The sequence below is a fragment of the Manis pentadactyla genome, chromosome 11, assembly GCF_030020395.1.
Source record: "Manis pentadactyla isolate mManPen7 chromosome 11, mManPen7.hap1, whole genome shotgun sequence".
NCBI classification, from domain to species: domain Eukaryota; kingdom Metazoa; phylum Chordata; class Mammalia; order Pholidota; family Manidae; genus Manis; species Manis pentadactyla.
Window position 1 is genome coordinate 98,520,663 of NC_080029.1, and position 23,559 is coordinate 98,544,221.

The following is a 23,559-nucleotide window of genomic DNA, read 5'->3' on the forward strand; positions in this document are numbered from 1 at the left end:
GGTTTCACCAAGATGTGAAGGTGTCTTTTCTCATTCTCCTTGATCTTTAGTGGGTCATTTCAATCTGAAGATTGGAATTTTTGTTCAAGATTGTGCAGTGTTCTTTGCTCTCTCTCTTTTCCTTCATATTCTTCTCTAAATCTCAGTGAAGAATGAACATCTGAATTTATTCTCCATACTATTTAACATTTCTCTATTTTCTACCTCTCTATATTATTCCAGTTTTGAATGCTGTGATATTCCAAATCATTTATTTGTTCTTTAGCCAAATTCAGTCTATTACTTAACCATTCTGCTAAGTTATTTACCCAGTCATTATATTCTCGATTCCTAAGGACTATTTTTTCTGCTCCATTTTCTCATTAGATTGTGTTTTTTGTATGATGCAACATAATTTCAAATAAGCTCCATAGGGCAGGTATCAGATATATCTTTTGGATGGGGGGATGTTTTATTACCACACAATTTACTACCACAAATCAGAGTCTGATAAATAGTAGATGTTCAGTGAATATTGTTAAATAAATGAGCATAACAATTTGAATTAAAGTTTGAAATAAGTATTTTATATTTCCTGTTTTATCTTCTTCTCAGGGGTCAGTTTTTTTTTGTTGTTTCTTCATTTTCATTTCTCTCTTTCATGTTTTCTCCAAATTTTTGTCACCCTTGGTTCATATATATATATATATATAGACATATATATGAATTCAGGACAAGTTTAGTAGTATAGGTGATTGGCATGAATTTCTTCTGGAGATGGGTAGATGTTTTTTCTCATCAAGTTTCTCTCCAGCATTGGAAGGCCTTTTGTGTATTTTTTGAATATGAACCAGCTATGTCAATGGAATACTTCACTATAAGATTCTGCATATTTGAAGAAGATTGCAAACACCCCCATCTGCATTATGAAAATAAATCCTATACTGAAGGCAGTAGTGATTAAGAGCTCAGGCTTCATATTAAATATCCCAATTTATTACAAACTTAATTATCTTAGGAAACTTGCCTAAACTCTCTTCTTCCTTGCTTCCTCATTATATATATATATATATATATATATATATATATATATATATATATATATATATATATATATATAAAATTTAAAATAGTCCACGGCACATAATTATTATTGTATTATTTCCCTCTTGACAGGACTATTTCCCCTTTAATTTTCCTGAGGCATCTGCTGTGGAGGTCTGAAGTTATCTCAAGTTTTGTTTTACTTTTCTTTTTGGTCTGGCAAATCATATCTAAGATTAGTTTCATCATTTGGAAAGTTAGGTAAAAATAGTACCAACTTACTTAGAGTACATTATTTAATTTTGTAAAATGCTTAGAAATTTCCTGGAATGTGGTGCTACGTAAATATTTGATAAAGTAGAGACACATGTCAGTAGATTAGTCTTTTTCTGTTTCTTATTAAATTTATCTCTGCTTTTACTGTTTATTAGGCTCATTCAGGCTCTAAATATCCCTTTACTCTTGTTTTCTTTTAGGTATACCTGGCCTCAGGAGGTTCCTGTTCAATCTCACCTATAATGCTGCCACTAGAATTATGCAATCACCATCTTCTTTCAAGACTCATTTCAGAACCTAAACACCCTAGTTGCTTTTTGCTTCCAGTCCAGAGCCCTTTAGGTTTCTTCAAAAGGAAATGCACTCCCTATTTCTGAGCCTCTACTATGAGCCACTTACTGGCAGGAACTCTCATTTTATTCTTAAAACAACCTGTAAGGTAGGTAGGTATTAACATTCTTTTTACATATGATTTACTCAAAGAAGTTAAGTAACTCACCTACATCACATAGTAATTCAAAAGAATGATAATTCAAATCAAGATCTGTCTGACTGCAAATATACCATCTGAATCCTGAAAGCTCTCCACATTACTTCTAAACACTATATCCTCTCATACTGCACATAGCTTTTCTAAGTTGTTTTCAATAATTTTTCACTTGATATTTGTTTACTGTTTCTTAGTGTTTCCATTCTTTTGTCTTTTTTTTCAGTACATAGGCTTTGCTATCTTCTTACTTACATAACATCTTATTTACATATACATAATACTTTGTATAGGTAATTTACTTGGGAACTCTCAAAAACGAATTGCTAATGAGAAGAGTGAATCATTTTCCATGTTTAGTTTCCAAGATTTCTTATATTCAAAAACAGGTTTCTAAATATTAACTTGCTTTAAATAATTACCCATAGAAACCCCACCTTTATCTTGAGAAAAAAATAGCCTGCCATGTTAGACTACATGAATAGTCCTCTTTAAAATTATTGGATAAAAGTTTCAATTACATCATTATGGGTTATTATTTGAGAATTGTTTGTCTTCTATAATATGAAGTTATTCTTATTGGAATACTGATTAGAATAGAAAACAGATGTGTTTTTCAAGACTATACTGAAAAAATGATAAATAAGTAGAAAATAAACATAAGAAAGACATAAGAATATTCTAGAACTTGAAGTACAGGTATGATTTTTAAAGTGTGTGTGTGTGTACTAGAGAGAGAGTAAGAGAGAGACAGAAGGAGTAATTTTTTTTTCTCCCCCCCCCCCGTTTTTTTTTTTGAGGGCATCTCTCATATTTATTGATCAAATGGTTGTTAACAACAATAAAATTCTGTATAGGGGAGTCAATGCTCAATGCACAATCATTAATCCACCCCAAGCCTAATTCTCATCATTCTCCAATCTTCTGAAGCATAACGAACAAGTTCTTACATGGTGAACAAATTCTTACATAGTGTATAAGTTCTTACATGGTAAACAGTACAAGGGCAGTCATCACAGAAACTTTCGGTTTTGATCACGCATTATGAACTATAAACAATCAGGTCAAATATGAATATTCGTTTGATTTTTATACTTGATTTGTATGTGAATCCCACATTTCTGCCTTTATTATTATTATTATTATTTTTTTTTAATAAAATGCTGAAGTGGTAGGTAGATGCAAGATAAAGGTAGAAAACATAGTTTAGTGTTGTAAGAGAGCAAATGTAGATGATCAGGTGTGTGCCTGTAGACTAAGTGTTAATCCAAGCTAGACAAGGGCAATAACACATCCACGTATGCAGAAGATTTCTCTCAGAATGGGGGGCTGAGGTTCTAAGCCTCACCTCTGTTGATCCCCAATTTCTCACCTGATGGCCCCCCTGCGACTGTGCCTGTCTTAGGTTGTTCCTCCCTTGAGGAATCTTACCCGTCTCTGGCTAACCAGTCATCTTCCGGGAACATACAGGGAAATGTGAAGTTGGTAAGTGAGAGGGAAGCCTTATTGTTTGAAAAGGTTAGCTTTTTACTTCTTTGCATATTTATGCCCTGTAGCTTCTATGCCCAGCATTTGTCTTGAGGTATCTTTACCACTTGGAGGAGTTACGATACTCGGTAAATTTGATATGAGGCACGAATTCTATTTAAGGGTTGTAATTAGGAAGGAAGAAGAAAAGCTATAGAAGTAGCAGGCGGAAGAAAACATGGGAAGATTGATTATTTCTTTGACATATCTTCTTGTAGAATAACTTCAGCATGTATAGGTTTTAAACTACTAATTAAATTGTGCACACACATTAACATAATAGGAGTATAGTTACATAACCAAAGCATATCTGTAATTACCAGCCATCTCCAGTGAAACCAAGAAAACCAGTTAGGCACCTTAGGCATTTGTGAAAACTTATCTATGACATGGTGGATATTGTCCAACTGAACTTGAACAGTCTGAGAGAAATCAGACAAATTAAAACAACCCATTCCTGGGAACTGTTCACATCCCATATGTTCTTTTAACAGTAGATAGTCTGTAGTTGTAAGAGAAAAGGAGTAATTTTTAAAAGAAGAGGAGAAAAATGCTGAAAAATGGGAGCCAGATGGATAGGATAAGGAACAGTTTCAGAATTCAACACAAGGACAAAAAATTCCTCTATTTTCATAAATGTTCAGTATCACCAAGAAAATAGCATAATTCAATTTTACCTGTAAACCAAGAATGATAAGAATAAGGATGAGATGGTCTCTTGGTATAAGGGAGTAAGTAAAGTACTAATGAGATAAAGACCATTATTGGGAGAAAAAAGAACTCCTTTTAAACTTAAAATATGACATATTCTGGGTGTGGTTAAATAATCCAGAAATTTTGTATTTTTCATCTTTTCTCTTACACCTTTTTTGAGGGTTGAAACGGAACAATAATGTTTTGATGATTTTGAGTTTGCTTCTTGGTTTTATATTTGATTATAGTAGAAATAAAGTATATTTATTGCCACAATGTGTCAACATCCTGAATGGACTAAAATGGGATGGAAGGCATGAATAAGGCGATTAAAGGAAGGGAAGAGTACACCATAAATAATTTCATCAGTGTTTTTGAATTAGTCTTTAATCACCCTTTATTTGTACTGAGAACTAGAATTATCCTCTTTAATTTTATTTATCCAAGGGAAAAATCATAAAATGAATATTATCCTAATAAACCATCAGACTTTAGAACAATTTAAAATACAGTAAAACATTTATTTGGAGTCCCTTACTGCAGAATTTGTTACCATTCAAATTGAGTTGGGATTGAAATTTACCTTTCGCTTTGCAGCCTTTCCAGGATAGTGCAAATTATAGGATAAATCAGTTATCATGGGAAACTTAAAAATATTTAAGAGGAGAAAGTAATTTTCAAACATCTTTTAGTACTTTCATATCCACATTTTCAGAAAAAATGATAAGCTATTTCCATATTTTTCTTATTGATTTAATTAAGCCATGTGATGGTTTGATTTATTACACATATAGTTCTCAGCATTAACAAACAATATTTCTAAAATATGCTACATTTTTGCATTTTTACTAATTCAGCAACTTTGTAAACAAATGGTACAATGCTTATAGGAAATCAAAGCTATATTCATGTGTAGCCAAAAAATTTTATTAGAAAGAAATCAGTCAGCTTTGTTTTGTTGTTCTTCTGGCCACTCTCAAATGACTGATATGACTGTCTTTTTTTTCCAAATTTACCGATTTTTCTTGGCATTAGACAAAATTTTAGTTTTTGACATATTTTTTTTGTTGTATAATACTATGGTATTATATGCTGATATGAACTATTCTAGTGCAACATTCCTCTATTCTACAGAAGGACATATGAAGAATATAGAAGCAATTTTTTTTTTAGGTAAAATAGCCAGAGAAGGTATTAAGTATTGATTTCTTTTTAAAATGCCAACATTGTTATTAAGAAACTTCTTTCTCAGTGTCACAAGTGTTGATTGAACATGTGTATTCTGACAACTTTAAAACCCAATTAAGGCTGAAATCAAAGAATAAAACTGTTTTAGGCTTTTACAAGAAGGTCTCATAACATAACTTGATTTCTGATAATTTCATGCATTATAAATACTGGGTCTTATGATATTCTGGTTGTTAGAGAAATTCTTAATTAGAAAAAAGAAAGAAGATGGCCCTTAGCATTTTCCTCAAAAGACATATTTAACATTGCCATGAGAAATGCTTTCCTTTTGCACTAATGTTCCTTAAAACAGAGATTCTGTTTCTATTTCTACATTTTTGTGGTTCTTGATTTGCAAGTTGCTTACTGGTTCTCATTTCAAGGGAGTAAGAGGTCCAGATCTCTCTTGTTTAGACTGAGTAGGGTTTTGGATTATAGCATTCCTTTTACCTAAACTTTCTAGCTGCCCGATTCTGCCCTCCAGGGCTGATCCTTAGCTCTGCAATGACACCACTCTTTATCCTGTTACAAATGTCAGACATCTGGACCTTAACCTCGTCTCCTCCTCGTCTTTCACATTAAAGCTGTCATCAAGCTTTGCTCCAACACATATCTTCCCCCTTCTTTCCACCTCCCCTCCACAGTCCTGATCTAAGATATCATCACTCTAACCTGGATTGCAGCCGTACTTTCCTAAATGGTCTCCTTACTTCAACTTTTGTCATCCTCCAAACCATTTCCTACAAAGTTTGCAGAATGATCACATTACTCACTGATTATAACCCATGACACCTAGGATCAAATCCAAAGCCCCTACCAAGTATCAAGACCCTACGTACATTGGTCTCATCAACTAACTTTTCCCTTGCCCACTATGCTCCAGTTGCACTGTCATCCTTTATTTTCTAGAACATACCAAGCTCATATTCACCTCAGAACTTTTGTTTTCCTTGTTATCTTAGTCTAATAATATAATGTACTATTTCCATTTCTGATTTTCTCTTAGCCTTCAGATCTCAGCTTAAATATCACCTCCTCAGAAAGGTCTTTTATGACCAGATTCCAAACACTCCTCCCCTCCCCCCTTCTTTCTGTTATTTGCTACCACAGTAACATTTATTTCTTCTAGCAATATCATCAGAATTCTTTTTATATGTTTATTATCTGTCCCTTCACCATAATTTAAGTTCCATGAGGTCAGAGACCTTGCTTATCCTATTGTACAGCATATCTTCATCATACTGCATATGACATAAATACATAGCAAGTGTTGACTTGAAGTAATTAGCTGAATTAAAAGAATAGATAGGATGAAATTTTACTGCATTGTTGAAAACTTAGTATTTCAAAGGAAATACCTGATAATTGCTTACATGACTCTCGGTCCCTCATGCACATTGCAGACTGAATATGAAAGAGGGAAGAGATAAATAGAGGAGGAAAGAGTAGGTAGAGTGAGGGAGGATTTGTGAGGAAGAAATTTTTTCTGTTAGTGCCCTTCCCTACCAAGAGAAGTGGGGAGCAGGTGAATCTCCCTTTACTCCAAACCTAGTGAGAGATTCTGGTATTTAGGGAGTACTGAGGATCACAGAGGATGTTGGGAACAGGACTTTCTATATTAGAAAAAGAAGGCAGGAATTTTACTTGGGAAGTATGGGGGTGTTACTGAGGACTTTTGAGCAGAAAGATAACATGATTACACCTGTGCTTTAGGAAGATTAACCTGATAGTAACATACAATGGTTGGAAGTTGGAGAGGGGAGATGCCAGATGAATTAGGAGGAGGGTTGACATGGGAGATAACAGTCATTTAGGATGTGAAGGTGATAACTGACAGGAAGGAACAGGTGTGAAATAAGGGGTGGTGGTAGAATTGATAAGATTTGGGATTGATTAGAGGAGTAAGGAGGCCTCACTGTGATTGAGTTAATATTAAACACCACTGAGGGGAAATATGAGTAATATTTAAAGACAGCAACAATATTTAGCTTGAAGAGAAGACTAAGGAGAAGTATGAACCTCTTTCCTCTTATGCATGAGTTATTTTGTTTGCCACCACCTTTACACCAATCTCTATTTTACCAGATCCCTGGCTTTTTGTGGCTGTATTTTTATACTAAGGGTGTTAGACTTCTTAACTTTCTTTTCTTTCTTTATTATCATAGCATCTTTATTCTGCCTACTTTTCCCACTTCTGAAAAATTTATCTGGTGCTGAAAAGTCATGATTTTGAAGATAATGAATTAAAAATTAGTCCATTTTTGTTATTAACACATTAAAAAATTGTTGTTGCTAGTTTTCCCCTTACTTTGCTGCCTTGCTATGTGGACAAAGGATATGGAGCCAATAATGACAATTTCAAGCAAAATGCAATAACCTTAATTGCACAGGGACTTTGTTGTTTTTCATGATGTTCTCTTAAGGGTGAAGCAAAATTCTCTCTCCATACCCATTATAACATTCTTCAGCTGTTAAAGTGGCACGAAGCTGTCAAAACTAGACACTAATTTACAGCTGAAATTAAGCATTAATTTAAGTGGAGTCAAGGCAATTAAAAGCAAATTATGTAACTTCATTATATAGACATTTCCAAATTATAAAAAAACAATAACTCTAGAGCTCTTGCTCTAGGTCTAAAGTTGCACAGTAATTCAGTAAATAAATAAATAATACAATCTGAAGAACTTTAAGTTTAGATTAGATTTTCAGAGAACTTTTTTACAAGTATAAATTAAATAAAACAAATTTTTATTGACTCAGAAACCCAAAAAGTCAAGTTACACTTGCAAACTGAGGTATTTATACATTTGAGTCACATGCACACCACAGTTCTGAGCATATGACTCAGACTTTTTATCTTATATACAGTTAGTTTTAAAATGTTAGGGTATCATGCCAAGAGTAAACACAGAGTTTACATAAAGAGGATTTACAGGGCCCTGAGGCTTACCCACTTACTTTTGGGGTTTTATTCCAGAGTTTAAACTACTGTCTTTGACCAGGTTTGGAGTAGATGTGCCTGCACTCCAGCTTCCTATTACCCTCAGAGTAAATCCAAACTCCTATTACCATGACTCCCAAAGTTCTTCATGACTGGGTCCCTGCCTGCTTCTCAGTTTCATATATCTTACACTACTCTCCCCATTGCTCATGCATTTCATTCACATAGGCTTTCTTTCAGTTCTTGGGACACACCAAGGCCATTCCTATTCTAGGAAGCTTAAAATTTACCTCCTCAGGTAGGCCTTTACTGCTTAAAGTAGATTGCCCTTCCCATGTAGCCCTCACCCCACCGTCTCCTTGCACATCTTCTTTGTATACTAATACCCACCCCCACATACACATACACCCCACAGATCTGCATGTTTATGTTTGTTCTCTCACTGGAATGCATACTCTGGAAAGGCAGAAATCATTTCCAGAATATTCACCACTGGATCTCCAAAAGTCTAGGACAACATCTGGTACCAAGTAGCTGTTTGATAAATATTTGCTTAGTGGAGTAATATTGGTTTTATGGCATGATCCAAAGTTGAGGCTAAATTTATGGAATGGGACTGACAGAAGAAAAGAAGATAAATCTATAGTGTGATAGCTGTGGTAATGTAGTAGAAATAAATCTTGGACCATAATCTCAAATATGCAAGAAATAACATAAATTTATGTTCATAAATCAACTTAGCTTCAACTATGAGAATTTCACCAACCCCCAGTTGATGGAAAACTTAAGTTCAATTATTATGGGGTTTCCTTCTGCTTCAAGACAGCATAGGGTCCAAGGTTTTTTTTTTTTTTTTCAGGGCCTCTGGTTTTTGAGTCATTTGTCTACTTCAGTCACTTTTGGGTGCTCATTAACCCTGCTTACACAGTTCCTTCAGCTCTGGGCTTCTTGATGCTCCACAATTTTTTACAGCAATGGGAAACCTTTACGAGGGGTGCTTTTGGCCCCATCTGTTCAGACACATGAGGCAGCCCATACTCCTTACCTCCCCAAATAGACTTTCTCTATCTCCCCCGTCTATGGACTCTACCTTCCTGAGGCTGCTCCTCACAGGAACTTTCCTACTTTCCTTTTTTTCAGGGTCCTTAGCACAATCCTTTAAACTGGATTTAGGCTTTACCCAAGTCAGGAAGTATATATGATTTTTTTTCTTCCCCATCTTTTCTTTCCAATTACAAAATTGGGCTATCTATTTGAAAATAAGAATAGAAAAAATAGGATAAGGAATGCAATTTAATATTTCATGAACTTATTTTGCTATAGGAATTAAATAAGTTTGGACTAGAAGAGAGGCAGGGAGTGCAGTTCTGATCATGTCACTCTTCTGCTTAACATACTATAATGGCCTCCTATTGTTCATAGGATAAAGATGAAACTCCTTGGCATAGCCCACCAGGGCCCTGTCTGCTCCAGGGTCTTCAGACATCACAGTGCCTCTTATTCTCTCTACTAGAGTCATGCTGGTGTTTTGTTGTTGAAAATGACATGCTCTCTTTCAACACAGGGTCTTTGTACATTTATAGGTAACTTTTCACGTGGTCAACACCACTCACCCTTCAAACTGCATCACTGCTGGGAATCTTACCCTCCGGCCACCTATTGTGGACACTCACAGCACCATGTACCTCCTCTTCATAGTGCTTGTCCTTGATGGTCACTTTATCTCATAAAATGAGAAATGCAAGGGATAGCTAAAGTGAAATGCCACTTTCACCTGTCACATTAGTAAAACCTCAGAAGCTCACTGCACTGAACACAGAGTCATGCTTATGCACTGCTAGTGGGATAATAAAACTAGTACAACTTCTGCAGACTAGTACTAGCACTACATCTGCTGACAGTACCTATCTAGATAATAAATATATGTACCATCTGACCCAAATGGATCTGGAAATGGATCTGATCCTACAGATATATTTTCACAGTAAATTATGACCTATTTATAACTTAATTCATTGTAGCATTTTTTTGAATAGAAAAAGACTGGGAAAAAAGTAAAATGGTTACCAATAGGAGGTAGTCAAATACATTGTGGCAGTGAAACTCAATGGGGAACAATGCAGCTATAAAAAAAGGTGCGTGTGGGGGGGAAGTTTCCTAAATACTGAGATGGGAAGATTTTGTATTTTATCAAGTAAAAATGCAACATTTAGAACACTAGGTATGCTATGCTACCTTTTATATAAAAAGAGGAAAAGTAAAAAAAATACATGTACTCAGTTTGCCTGTATGTGCATAAGAAACTTTGGAAAGATACACAAGAAACTAGTAACAATGATTACCTATATTTTGAGGAAGGGATGGGAACTAAGAGGATAGGGTGTAAGAACATAAAGTAATGAAAATATTTAATGATGTCCCTTTCTATTGATTATATCATACATACTTATGAATGTGGCTTAGGTTTAAAATTAATTACTGAAATGCAAAATTCATTAAACAAAAGTCATTTTCTGTCATTTACCTCTTCACAAAACAGGTATATAATGAAGATTGCTTAAGCAAAATTAGGTGGTTAATTATTACTAATCATTACAGCAAACAACTGCTTATATTTTCATGATATTCACTGAAATAGATTATCTGTATCCTTTTCATATATTGTATCCGCCAAATCAAACTAGACAAGTATTAGATATTGTTTCTTTTTGAAGAACCCCAGGTGATAATCTTTACATTCTAAAGATATTTTTTAAAAGCCTATTTCTTGTAAGAGATGCAAGAAGCCTTTGTTTTACAAAATAAATTTTATTTTACAAACTTAAAGCTCAAGAGATGGAACTGGTTCCAATTAAAAATGAAGTTAATTCAATCCAGAAACAACAAAAGAGACACTTCTTCAAAGTATTTTTGTGCCTGGCCATTACTATGTGTGCATTAAAACAAGAGCAATAAATGCTTGTCAATGTTATTACTACTAAGAGCTAAAAAAAAAAAAAAAGAAAAAAAGAATAAAGGAAAAAAATCCCAGAGGGCTACCCCATCTAGAGATACCCAAAGTCACTCTTTGTTTTTGGATAATTCCTCTTTAAGAACAAGTATAATAAGGGCACAGTGAGGTTGTTCATTAGAGCTGTGGTGCTAATGAAACAGGCTGTGGGCTCATCTTAAACTAATTATTTTCCAGTAAGGAAACTGATAATCAAAAGATTTAAATAAATATAATTCCCTTGTTGAAATGAATCTATTCATTAATATTACTGTGATTGTAATTTCACATCACCAAGTACAATGGCATCTAGTGAATGTCAAGTGCATAGATCACAATTTCATACTTATTTTGTGCCATTACAGTTAACTCTAGATAGTGGATTTTAAGGAGGCCCTAAGCACTCCTCCTTTATCAACAAGCTATCAGTTTCCTTTATTTAAGTCTTGAGTTTTAATTAGCAAATTTTGACTTCTAATCTGTTGATTTCTTAGTTTAGAACCTGTCGGGTCAGTGTGTAACAGATGGACTTGGTAGCTTCTGCATTCCTTTATATGTGAACTGACTGGTGATCAATTTTCATTTCTTTAAGAGAAGGAATTTACAAGTTCTAGGAGCTCTGACCCTGCTCATTATTGCTGCCTCCCAAACGAATGGGTGTACAGAACACAGTACCAACATACTTTTCTTGTTCCTCCTTTTAGAGAAATGTATGATAGAATATTTTGCAGCCACACGACTTTAAACAGGGGCAATTATAGAAGGGCCCATCCTCCTCTGCTCTAATGAACTTAAATTTCAGTATCTGATGGCTAGAGTCATTGGGCACATTTAAAGTGTTCTGTGCCACAAAAACAGACACAAAGGGAAATCACAAAAACTGTAATCTGACTGAATGGATTTAATATCCTTTTCTTACTTGGTCTACATGCACCACCTGGTGGTAAAGTAGTGCATTTCAAGTTTTTTTTTTTTTTTTTTTTTTTTTGTGTGTGTGTATTGGAGGATATTAAGATGGGGAAGAGAATTTTAATATACATTCCTAAATATTGGTTTAGACTAACAATGCAATTAGTCTGCAAAAATACCTAATAAAACACTAGACTACTGCATATGCACACTAGAACAGGAAGTGTAAAGGACAATAACTCATATTTGAAAGTAAATTAGCTTTCTCTTATTTACATTATTTACATTAGCTATACCTCTTATAATTCCTAAACTAATATTTATTTATTGTGCTATATTCTTGTTGAAGCAAGAGGCAAGCATTGGTAACCAATGTAAAACCATCCTATTTTTAATTTTTAAGAATAGTAATTTTTAAAAGTATGTATCCTTTTCCTATATTGATAGTTAGAGTAAGTCACAATTGACAGAATTTTAAAACTACAATGCACCATAGAATCATTTAGACTAATACACTAATTTTATAAAAATAGCAGCTGAGACCCAGTAACATCAAGTGACTTGCAGTAACTTGCCCAGGGTCATACTGATAATTAGTGGCCCAACTCAAAAAATAACCTAGGTCTTCTCATTTTCAATCTAGGAATATAAGACATAAAATTTCCATATAATGGTGAAATATCTCATAAGAGATATGCCCTTAACTCAGCTACATAGTGCTGCAGGACACTAAGATGTGAGTTAATGCATATTAGTAATTTTATTCCAACATCTTGACCACAAAGGAGTAATAGTAGAAATGCATGCTTAATAAAGCTATGGAAAGGATTTTCTAACTATTAAAAAAAACGCTTTTGCATGTATGTTCAAAGGAATATTTTTCAATTTATATAAACTGCTATGTTGTACAGATGGTTTAAAAATTCCCTTTCCCCTTCTAACTGCTTCAGAATCAGAGATCTGTTTCTACAAAGTAGGTATCCACTTAGATTTAAGCATAAACCATGTTCACAGCTCCCTCTCATGACCATTGAATGAATACTATATAAGCCTTTTTTTATTCTCGCTGTTGTGCTCAACTAACAGCTCACTGGTTAAGTTTTAATTGCTTCCAATGAGGTCAGCAAAGGTATTTATCGAAAAGCCCTGAATAAAAGGCTCCACACACTCACACACAAGCACACACGCGCTCACACACACAGAGAATTCCTCTTGCCTGTTGATTTATGGAAACAATTATGATTCTGCTGGAGAATTTCTCAGCTGAGAAATAGTTTGTAGCTACAGTAGAGAGGCTCAAGTTGCACAAGGCAGACAACAGACATGGAATTCTTGTGTATCCAGCTGTTATCACCAGAACAAGTAAGTTGCTGTTATTTGTCTTTAAAAATACTGCTGAATGTTTTCTAGTAGTTTATCTCATTCTCTGGTTTCAGTACTGAAGGGAAAAGTAAAGTTACCAGATTCTTGAGCCATGTAATTACTGTGGTAATTATGCTGTAGAACTTACATAAAGATAAGGTTGAGGTTCTCCAGAGCAGACCTGACATTTAACTTGAGAAATGTGGGCAGTTCAGGAGAAAACTGATTCACCACAAACATAAAGGCATGTCATAATGAAATCTAGGGAAAGCTTTTATATTTTGTTAATAGTAATTTTAGATCTTAAGTCAGTAGCCCTAACTGCAGGATATTTCTTACTAAATAGCAACTGGAATGAATGGTATAAGCATATTCTGATTAGTCTTTACTAATGCATAACTTTTATAAATATACATATAGAGTGGAAAGATGTTGACATCCTCAGTGTAAGCTGTTTTAAATGTTCCTTCACAGTCAATATAAACTACATTGCATGTTATACTATTTACCTCCTGAAATTTATACATACGATTTTCATCTTCCTCTCTCTTCCCCCCCCATTCTTTATCTCTCATTGCAAACAGAAGGCAAGTGGCAAACAGCGTTACAGCAACTGAGCTTATTATAAACCTGTTTTTATAAGGATATACAAACAGTTATTTAAGGAGGAATCCTGTATTGTTATCAGGAGCTAAAAGGATAAGGCTAACAGTTTGGAAAGAGCAACTACTCTTTCTTAAATCAATCTACAATTCACAGATAAGAAGAGGTCAATGACCTAGGAGCAACAATCAACTCAAGATTTAATTTTCATTATGTTATTCATGAACACCCGGAGCACTACACTATAATGCGCAAATGGATACTGACATGGATCCTGCCAACTTTGCTCTACAGATCATGCTTTCACATTATCTGTCTAGTGGGCACTATATCTTTAGCTTGCAATGACATGACTCCAGAGCAAATGGCTGCAAATGTGAACTGTTCCAGCCCTGAGCGACATACAAGAAGCTATGATTACATGGAAGGAGGGGATATAAGAGTGAGAAGACTCTTCTGCCGAACACAGTGGTATCTGAGGATTGACAAACGAGGTAAAGTCAAAGGGACCCAAGAGATGAAGAACAATTACAGTAAGTAATCTTTTATTTACAGCACTGCCTGTGAACCTTAACAATCTGTGAAAGGGTCAAGGTTCAAGTGACATGCTTTCTTAGTTTTCTTTTTTTTTTTTAAATCAAATATCATCTTCTAAATTCTTTAAATTGGGATAGTTTAACTACTTTCCTAAAACAGGGCAAATCTACTAATATTATTGTTGGGGCTAATTACCCAGGTGAATTTGAAAATATATTCTCCACTTCCTAAGATCAAAATATTCCTAAGTTAAGCACAGTGTAAATATTTGTTATTCATACTGAAATGTGATTTACTGTTTTCTAGCAAAACTCACTGGGAACTTTAATAGAGTGCTCAGTAAGTACTCACCAAAAACTACTTACTGGTTTAAGAAACAGATAATTTATCTTTTACAAATAATTTTATTTCCTTGGAAAGAATATTTCTGTGATGTAAAATACTTAATTTGTTTTCAAAAATGCATTCAGGGACTTGTGTAATGGTGAATAGTTATAAAACAGAAGGGAATCTGCAGTATCCTTTTCTGTACATGTTACAATGAGCTTCTATTAGATGGCTTAATTATTTACTGCAGCAGACAATAGGTTCCTCCTAACATTTTCTTCACCTAGATCTTCTACACGATAGTTCTATGTTACTTTAAGAGAAATACAAGGCCAAAAGAAGAAATAAAAATGAGTTGGTAGAGATTTAATTCCATGATTTTCTATTACTAAGCCTTACATTTTCCTCAAGAATAAGTTATTATTTTCATGTTGAAATATCAGGATTGGATTTATATTTTAGTATTCATGATTATTAAATAGTCTCAATAATATTAAATTTAATGGGATGAAATATATACCTCAACATATATATTAAGAATTTAAAATCCTGGACTGAAAATAAATTTTGTTTGTATTACTAGCACTTGAACAATGTTATTATATCATCTTATAATCTTGTAGGTGTTAAAGTCAATTGAAAAGGCTGCATGGGGATGATGGTGTAAACATCTGCCTAACACAGTGCTAGGCTTGCAGTGAATACTTAAAACTTTTGTTCCTTGTTTAATGCGTGGCTTTTAGGCTTCTGAACTAATGAACCAATAAATGGGAATTATGTTTCCAATATGAAAATGAGAGAATCTTCCTTTTAACTATAATTGATATAGAATATTAAAGCCATTTTAATGGCTTGTTAACAGTTATGATTTTATTACTATTATTAATAAAATTATCATATTGGTTCTAGAGTATTGTTATTATACTTAAGTTTAGCTAAGGAAATAATTATTTGGAGAGAAGTATTGTGGATAGCCACTTCTATGTGAGCAACAGAATTTGGCTTATAATCAAGTTACTTAAGTTATTGAGATTTATCATGGATAATGGAACCTTTCAGAGAGAACAGAGCCCAGGTGGAAGTTATGACACATAAATCCAATGCCTGTCTGTGAATGACTTTAGAACAGTTTCTTACTTCTTTCCAATTCTCAGTTTTTTAATCTGTAAGATGTGAGATACACACAGATCATCTCCAATATGCAATATAGTTCTTATAGGCTATCTGTTCTAATATATATAAAATATATAACATAAATGTGAACAAATATAAGTACTCATACAATTATCAGTATCTTGAAAGAAGGGAAAGTGAATATTATCTCAACTGTAAGATGAACCATCAGAACCAACTTCAAACTGTAATAATAAGGTTATTAAACCTAAACACTATAGAATTCTTTTAGATGCCAACTAATTTCTTTTGAATGCTTTCATAAAATAATGAAAAAGTGAAATATTTCATGCAAAATCCAGTGAAAATGAATAATATGCATAATTATTTGGAAAAAAAAATATGTACAATTGGATGCATTCACATTTGTAAGTTTTATTTTGTGTTAAAATTGCTTAAAACCATGAAACTCAGGTGTTTGTAAACATACACAAAATGCTTAAGTTATTTTGTAATTTGAAACACAATTTAGCGTAATGTTGAGTAACCATAAAGCCAATCTGATACACAGTTTCTCCTCTCACACTAATTCTACAGTAACAAAGAAGGTAAGAGAGAATGAAAGTCATTCTATATCATTATAAATTAGAAGGTCACAATACTAATGTGCTAAAAGATATATATATATATATATATGTATGTGTTTTATAAATAATCTTCACTTCTATAAGCTTTTTCACAGGCTGTGTACATAGTATACTTTCTTGATACAGTAAATTCTCCAGAAAGGGTAACTCAATGGGATCCTTTAAGTAAACTACAGCTGTTGTCAAGTTGTGCTATCTTTTTGATGAAGGAACAAATCAGGCTTCTCCATAATAAAAAGGACACTAATTCACTGTTCTCTATAAGAAATCCTAAGATGCAGAAGGAAATCCGCCATGGAAAAATAAATGGAGAATGACTTAGAAGAGAATTTTGATAGTCATTTCCTATTATTTAAGGGGGGCCTTACTAATTTAAAAGTGAATGCCCCATAGATAAAATGTGGAATTTGACACATGTGAAGTTGAAGCTCCTGTAACCAGGTACAAAGAGAGTGCTCAACAGAATTTATTTTAAAAAGTTAGAAGAGAAACTTGAAATTACAAATATAAAGATTGTTTACATTCCTCAATCATTAATTGAGTGAATGAGCAAATGAACAAAAGATGTTTCCTTTTTTTCCCCCCCATTAAAATGAGAGTAAAAGGTAGTTAGGTTGTCCATTTAGAGTTAATTTCAGTGGAGTTCAGAAAATGGTCAATATCAGAATTAAACCCTGAATTTCATTTTCAGTGTTCAGATCCCTTAAACTTATTAACAGGTTGTTAATCACCCACCTTTGGAGGTCTTTTTAGATGGTATAGATTTAAATGTCTTACATGATACAGTGTTTTGTGGAAAGTTAGATGTCAGCTATGTGAAATGTAATTGCTCTCTGAGTTACCCGAAGAAAGTCCCCAGTCTATTCTCACAGCTTTGCTTTGAATGAAAGGGAAAGTGACTTGAGGCTGTCAATGGGTCTTGAATGACTGCTCACTTCATCAGCAGAAGCATAACTTCTTGAAAAGAATGTGGTTTATAAGATATTGCTAAGATAATGGGTTGGAGTGAGTAGGAGAGGTGAAAAATATGAGTGTATAACTCTGTTTCCAGGTGTTGGCCTGCGGTAGGTGCATGGAGGGCCTAGAAGAAGAGAAGGAGAGTGGTAGGGAGGTCGATATGATAACTCATGTCTCCTATTTTTAGGGAATTGAAAACACTACTTAAGCTCCCTGGATTGTGAGGATGTCACCTCAGTCTTAGCTTAATTACAGTGTTGTCTTGTGAAATATTTTAAGTATAGATTAGAATGAATAAATTGCTGAAAAATTACACCAAAGAACCCAACAGAAATAAGACTTCTATTGGTATGCTTACAAGTAAGACCCCACTATGTAAATGTAGAAATTCATGAGAGGACAACAGATGCTGGACTGCATGTCTGACAACTGAGAGGAGAGAAGCTGTAACTGGAGAACTGGGTCTGAGATTGCATACTATTCTTGCCCGGGAGGCAAAAAATCCTCTCCTCTCAGCTTGTTCTCTCTGGTGAAACTGGAACTTAATCTGAACTAATCATAAGATTAATAAAAGCATAAAGTGTCTTCCCCAGACCATGAAGTAAATATTCATGTTCTCTGCAAAAGGAGAACATTGCTATCATCATAAGAGGACTGGCATTGGATGGCCAGTGCTTCTCCTGCTGTCAGAGCTCTCCCCTTGGAGACAAGGCCAGAGGGTGAGTTTAGATAATGTTTGGATCAGGCAGCCCATCAGCAGACAGAGGCAATCACTCCACACCTGGCAGAAATAGCACTGCTGTTGAAGCTGGGAATTGAGGTGCCGAGTGAGAGACAGCAGCGGTGCACTGGGCAGCTGACGACCGCCCTGGGAGACAGATGTGGAAGATAAAGCTCAGCCTCTCAGGACGATTTTCTTGTTTTTGGCCTCCAATTACGAGTTTTGCTCTTCCCAGCAATGGTCACTATTACCCATTCCCGTTAAGATGTCATAAACCACTGATTTAAGAAAAAGTGCTCCTCACTTGTTATAGTTAAGCATTGTAAGGCCCATAGCAAGAAAAGGGTTATTAGTAATTCTGAACATTGGCCAGTGATTTGGCAATATTCTCTTTTGGATTGTTAGACTGTGACGGGATATGGCCTAACAATTGGCAAGAAGCAAATAAACAGAGTGTTGTTGGATTTTGCCACAAAATCTTCAGTGACTCAACTGTCAACAAATATTTGGATAAGCTCCTACTCAACAATAATCTCTTCTAGTAGCTAGCATATCACCTATAAATAGAGAGATGGTAAACTTGGTTATGTTTCAAACAGTTCTTAGAAGGTTATTTAAAAGAACAACAATTCAAATTATCTATCAAAATAAAAAAAGCCAAGACAACCCACCGTTTAAAAAAGAAGACAATGAAGAACATATCTATAGAGTTGAACCAAAATCCTAGAATTATTGACAAAATGGAATCCTATAGAACTGGGGACCTGCATTCCCTTAAGTAAGTTGTTAAGGCTTTAAATTAAGGAAGATGGATAAATGGCTGGGGAGCAGATTTGGAAATATTAGCTATTCTTTGGAAATTCTAATATTAAGGATTATTTTTTGTTTTATTGTATTCCTCTTTTATATTTTTATTTTGGCTAATGCAAGTGTCTGGCATTTATAAAGTACAAATAATTTACTGTCACAAGTGCATATATTATTTATTTTGTAAATCCTCATCTAAACTGACCATCACTTTCATTTCTGTATCAACCCAGAGCATCGGAACATGTATTTTCCCTTGTGACTCAGCTGCATTACAACTCTTCACCCTGTAGTTTTAGAGCATTCAGAGACCCAAGTGAATTAGAATGCAAGAAGCCCACTTTTAGATATACGGAAGGATTTCCTTGTCTAGATTTTTCTATTTCTTGGCTAAATATTGTAATCAGCTGGGGAACTTAAAAAAATACTGGCACCCGGTCCCACCCACAAAGATTCTCGTTAAATTGATTTGGGGTGCAGCCTGGGCATCCGGAATCTTAGAAGCTCCCCAGATAATTCTGATATGCCGCTAAAATTGAGAACCACTGGATTAAGGGGATCACAGATTACTGGAGAAACCACAGTTCAATTAAATGGGAATCTTGAGAAGGCAGGGAGGACCCAGGCATCAGTGTTTGTTGAAGATCTCTAGTGATTTCACAGCACAGCTAACGTTGAAAACTACTACTTAATGGGACCAAGGGTTCTAATTTATCCTGGGTCCCCTCAGGTGCCTGGGCATGTTTCGGAACCCTTACAGAGCTCTAGAGTTAACTTGTACCCTAGAACATTTCGAAATAGGCTTATCAGGAATGAATTTGAATTGAGCATCGAGGACATTCTTCTAGGTCCATTTGACCTCTCTGACAAATTTCAGTGGCTCCAACATTTGGTGAACTGGCCTGGCAGTGGGTGTGATGGCAGCTCTTGCAGCTCCTATGTAAGAAGGCTTCTCTGATGAATGAGCTCACTGTGGGGAAGAATAGGTCCTCTGCTACAGTCTCACAATGCCAGGCAAGTATGAGTCTTTTCTGATATTTTCAAGTGGTGCTGCAGCAGGGGACCTGGATACAGGCCTCTATTCCAGGTTAGTCAGCACTTAAATGAGCTACTTACGACTGTGAACCCAGATGCTCCCAAATAGAAACATCTCACCTCCTATGGTCCCCCGACAGAATTCAAAGGCAGTAATTCAAAAAGATAACTTCCAGTTTAGAAAACCCAAGGGGGAAGAAACCACAGGCCTAGAAGGGCTATCCAGATTAGTGAAAAGGATGTGAAGCCAGAGGTTTGTTCTCTGGGTAAGTTTGGGACTAAGGCAAAGCTTTCCATCTTTTCTGAGGATCCTAGTTTTCTTTCTCTGACCTAAATGAATTTTGGTAGCATAGTAACTTTTTTGACATCACTATTGGAATACAGTACCTTCCTATATTTTAATGTCATATATGTCACATGAAAAAATAGGCAAGAATTGGAAGTATTTAAGTAATATGGAGAAAAAAAGTACTGATTAAGTGAAAATGGGCTTCCATGTGAATTCCTCCCTTTTCTGAACCATATTGAATCTTTCTTTTTTTTTAAGATCACTTTACTGAGGTATGGTTGACATACAAAAGCTGGACTTATTTAAGGTATATAATTAACTGATGAATTTGGAGATAAATACACATCTGTGAAACCATTGCCACAATCTATGCCATAAACATATCATCATATCCAAAAGTGTCTTCCTGCCCTTTTTATTTATTACTATTTTTGTGATAAAAACAAACATAAGATCTTTCCTCTTAGCAAATATTTAAATATATGATATCATATTGCAAACCATAGGCACTACACTGTACAGTCTCTCTCTAGGACTTACTCAACTTGCAAAATGAAACTTAGTATCCTTTGACTATCACCTCTGTGTTTCCCCCTCCCCTTAGCTCCTAGCAGCCACCATCCTACTCTCTGCCTCTGTACATCTGATTATTTTAGGTTCCTCCTATAAGCAGTATCATGTAGTATTTGTCCATCTGTGTCTGGCTTATTTCACTTAGCATAATGTCCTCCAGGTTCCTATCCAATCTTCCTGCATACGAAATAGGTTGGAAAATGAAAATCCTCTGCCTTTTGCATGGTTTTGAAAGTCACATTAAAGAGTCATTGAACATTAACTGTTTCTTGACCAAGATTCATATCTGCAATTTGAGGTTATATCTGCACATGACTTAGCAAGGAATATCATAGTTAGTTGCATGGATAGGTTTGTGTGGTTAATATACAAAGTCAAAGGGATTAGGATAGGGAAGGAGAGAGGAGAATTATCCAATATTAATGTCCAGGTAAGACTTGCCTTTTAGACAGACAATATTCTCAGAGGGAAAAGCTTGATGTCTGTTGAGGGAGAATTGGCTCTAGAGATTCTACAGTTACTCCATTCAACTTCCCTGCAGAAGAATGTAATCACTTCTGGTGAAGTGGGCATAAGTACTTGATAGAACCATTAGTTAGTATCCTTCTAAGAATAAATAGGAAAAATATATCTTTATAAACAGGAAAGAAAAGGGTGAGAGAGGAAAGGAAAAAGGACTTTATGTAGAAAGTAATGGATTTGCCTTTTAAGTTTAGGGTGGATTTAAATAAAGGAGTCTCATAAAGTAAAGTTCTATTTACTTTTTTGATGCACTTAAGAAATAAGGGCAATGGAATGCAATAGGTTTTAATAAGATAGTAGTGGAAGGATTTCTGAAATCAAAACAAAACAAACAAAACCAAAATGGTATACAGAGGGGTTGAAATGATAATAGATTATTGCAGATGTTACTCAGATTGGAGGTTTAAACCTATTAGTTAAATTTGTCCCTAAAACTGTAATAATCTTGATTTATCAAGACTATTCTGAAATTGAGTTTATTCTTATGATTAATGTAAGATAAGAGAAATGAGGCATCAAAAGCTATATATTTTCCATTTGTCTGCCTATTTGAACTTAAGATGTAATTGTAGATAATGTTGAGAAAAATGATTTTAGATCAAATTCAGAATCGACTCAGCCTGTAAAATTTTCTTAAGGCAGCAATTCCAAACTTTATTTCTTAGAATGGTAGTATCCCTTAAGATATTAATGGTGTTTCCTGCAATACAGTTTCTGTGGCTAACCATTTGGGAAATATTAGATTAAATAAAGTTTGAAAAGTTTTTCACAGCAGAAATTCTCTGAACCTATACTACAGTAATAGGAATTGCAAAACTCTAAGACAGAGAGCATTTCCCCTGCCACCCCCTAAACATTCCCTACTCTTGTCCCTAATTTGGTAAACCATTTATATTTTATCAGATTTCAAATTGAGAGCTATTGCTTAGGGATCTATCTCTGGTGTAGTAAAGAATTAAACCAAATTTTCACTCAGTTATTTGGTCCAAGTAAAAAGGCTATAAAATTGGGAACTGAACCAATATTTTAAACATGACCCTGAATCAGGAATTTGTGCCAAAGTCGGGAGTCTGCATATGATTTTGGACTATTATGGTAGTATTTTGGGTGTGGATGCTGGGCTTAAGTCCAGAAATTTTCAGTGAGATTCAAGCTTGGTTTGAAGCTCTGAGTGCTGAGCAGCTTTATAGGACCATTCTCCTAATCTGAAGTGATGCACAATATCATTCTTTGGGCAACCTAAAAACTGACCAAAAGCATTTCACATGCAGTTGCCTAAAATCGTTTTAAGATTTCTGCATGATTGAAAATTCTTATCTTCTGTATTTAAAAACTATTAACTTTGTCTTACTTTTCAAAAAAGTAATTTTAGCAAAATTTAAAAGTATTTCAATACCATATCAGTAGCAATAAAGAACAAGTTTCATTTACGGACCAAACACTATTTTGAATTTTGAAATTTAGACAAACTGAAGGAAGAACTACAAATTTAATGAATTAATTTCAGTATCCTTTGGAGAGGTCACTTAAGATTTTAAATAAAATTGCCTTTCTAGTCATACACAGCACATTTGCCTTGTCTTACGGTTCTTTCTGTTTGCATTTGCTAATGCCATTAGAATGCCAGTTCTGGAAAGATAAGCAATATTCTTCCTTTTGTCTCCCAGTGACAGAGGAATTGGCACTTAGCACAATGCAAGAGGTGGAAGAAAGGAGAAGGATTGGCAGTCACTCAAAATATTTTTCTCTTAAGTTTTTACACTTCTAAAAGTAGTTAGAGATAAGAAATAGATTACTAAATTATCATGAAAATTTAATGTGGACAAGTATTAAAAGCTTTGCTGAAATCAAAGAGAAATACACCTTACTTCTCTTATTCTCTATCATAAAAAAGTATTGGCCTCTAGAACTTATTTGCCTTAATGTTTTTCTAGGTAATTTCAAGGGACTAGTGGAAAAGATTTGTTATTTTTCTTTTGTTTTTGTAGAGGCCA

General features: G+C 34.6%; 1 protein-coding gene and 1 long non-coding RNA gene across 3 annotated transcripts in view; one reads left to right on the forward strand and one right to left on the reverse strand.

Annotated features, from left to right (window-relative positions):
* LOC130679582 (uncharacterized) overlaps positions 1 to 23,559 on the reverse strand; it is a 176,467-nt gene that overhangs the window by 67,582 nt on the left and 85,326 nt on the right. The gene's annotated exons all lie outside the window — the stretch shown is intronic.
* Positions 13,198 to 23,559, forward strand: part of FGF7 (fibroblast growth factor 7) — a 64,164-nt gene continuing 53,802 nt past the window's right edge. Inside the window, exons 1-2 of one of the 2 annotated variants that reach the window (XM_036895138.2) lie at positions 13,198 to 13,434; positions 14,019 to 14,570. In XM_036895138.2, the coding sequence (XP_036751033.2) occupies positions 14,285 to 14,570 (286 nt within the window). In that variant the 5' untranslated portion in view covers positions 13,198 to 13,434; positions 14,019 to 14,284. The remainder of the gene's footprint in view (positions 13,435 to 14,018; positions 14,571 to 23,559) is intronic. The other variant, XM_036895139.2, reaches the window with a different exon arrangement.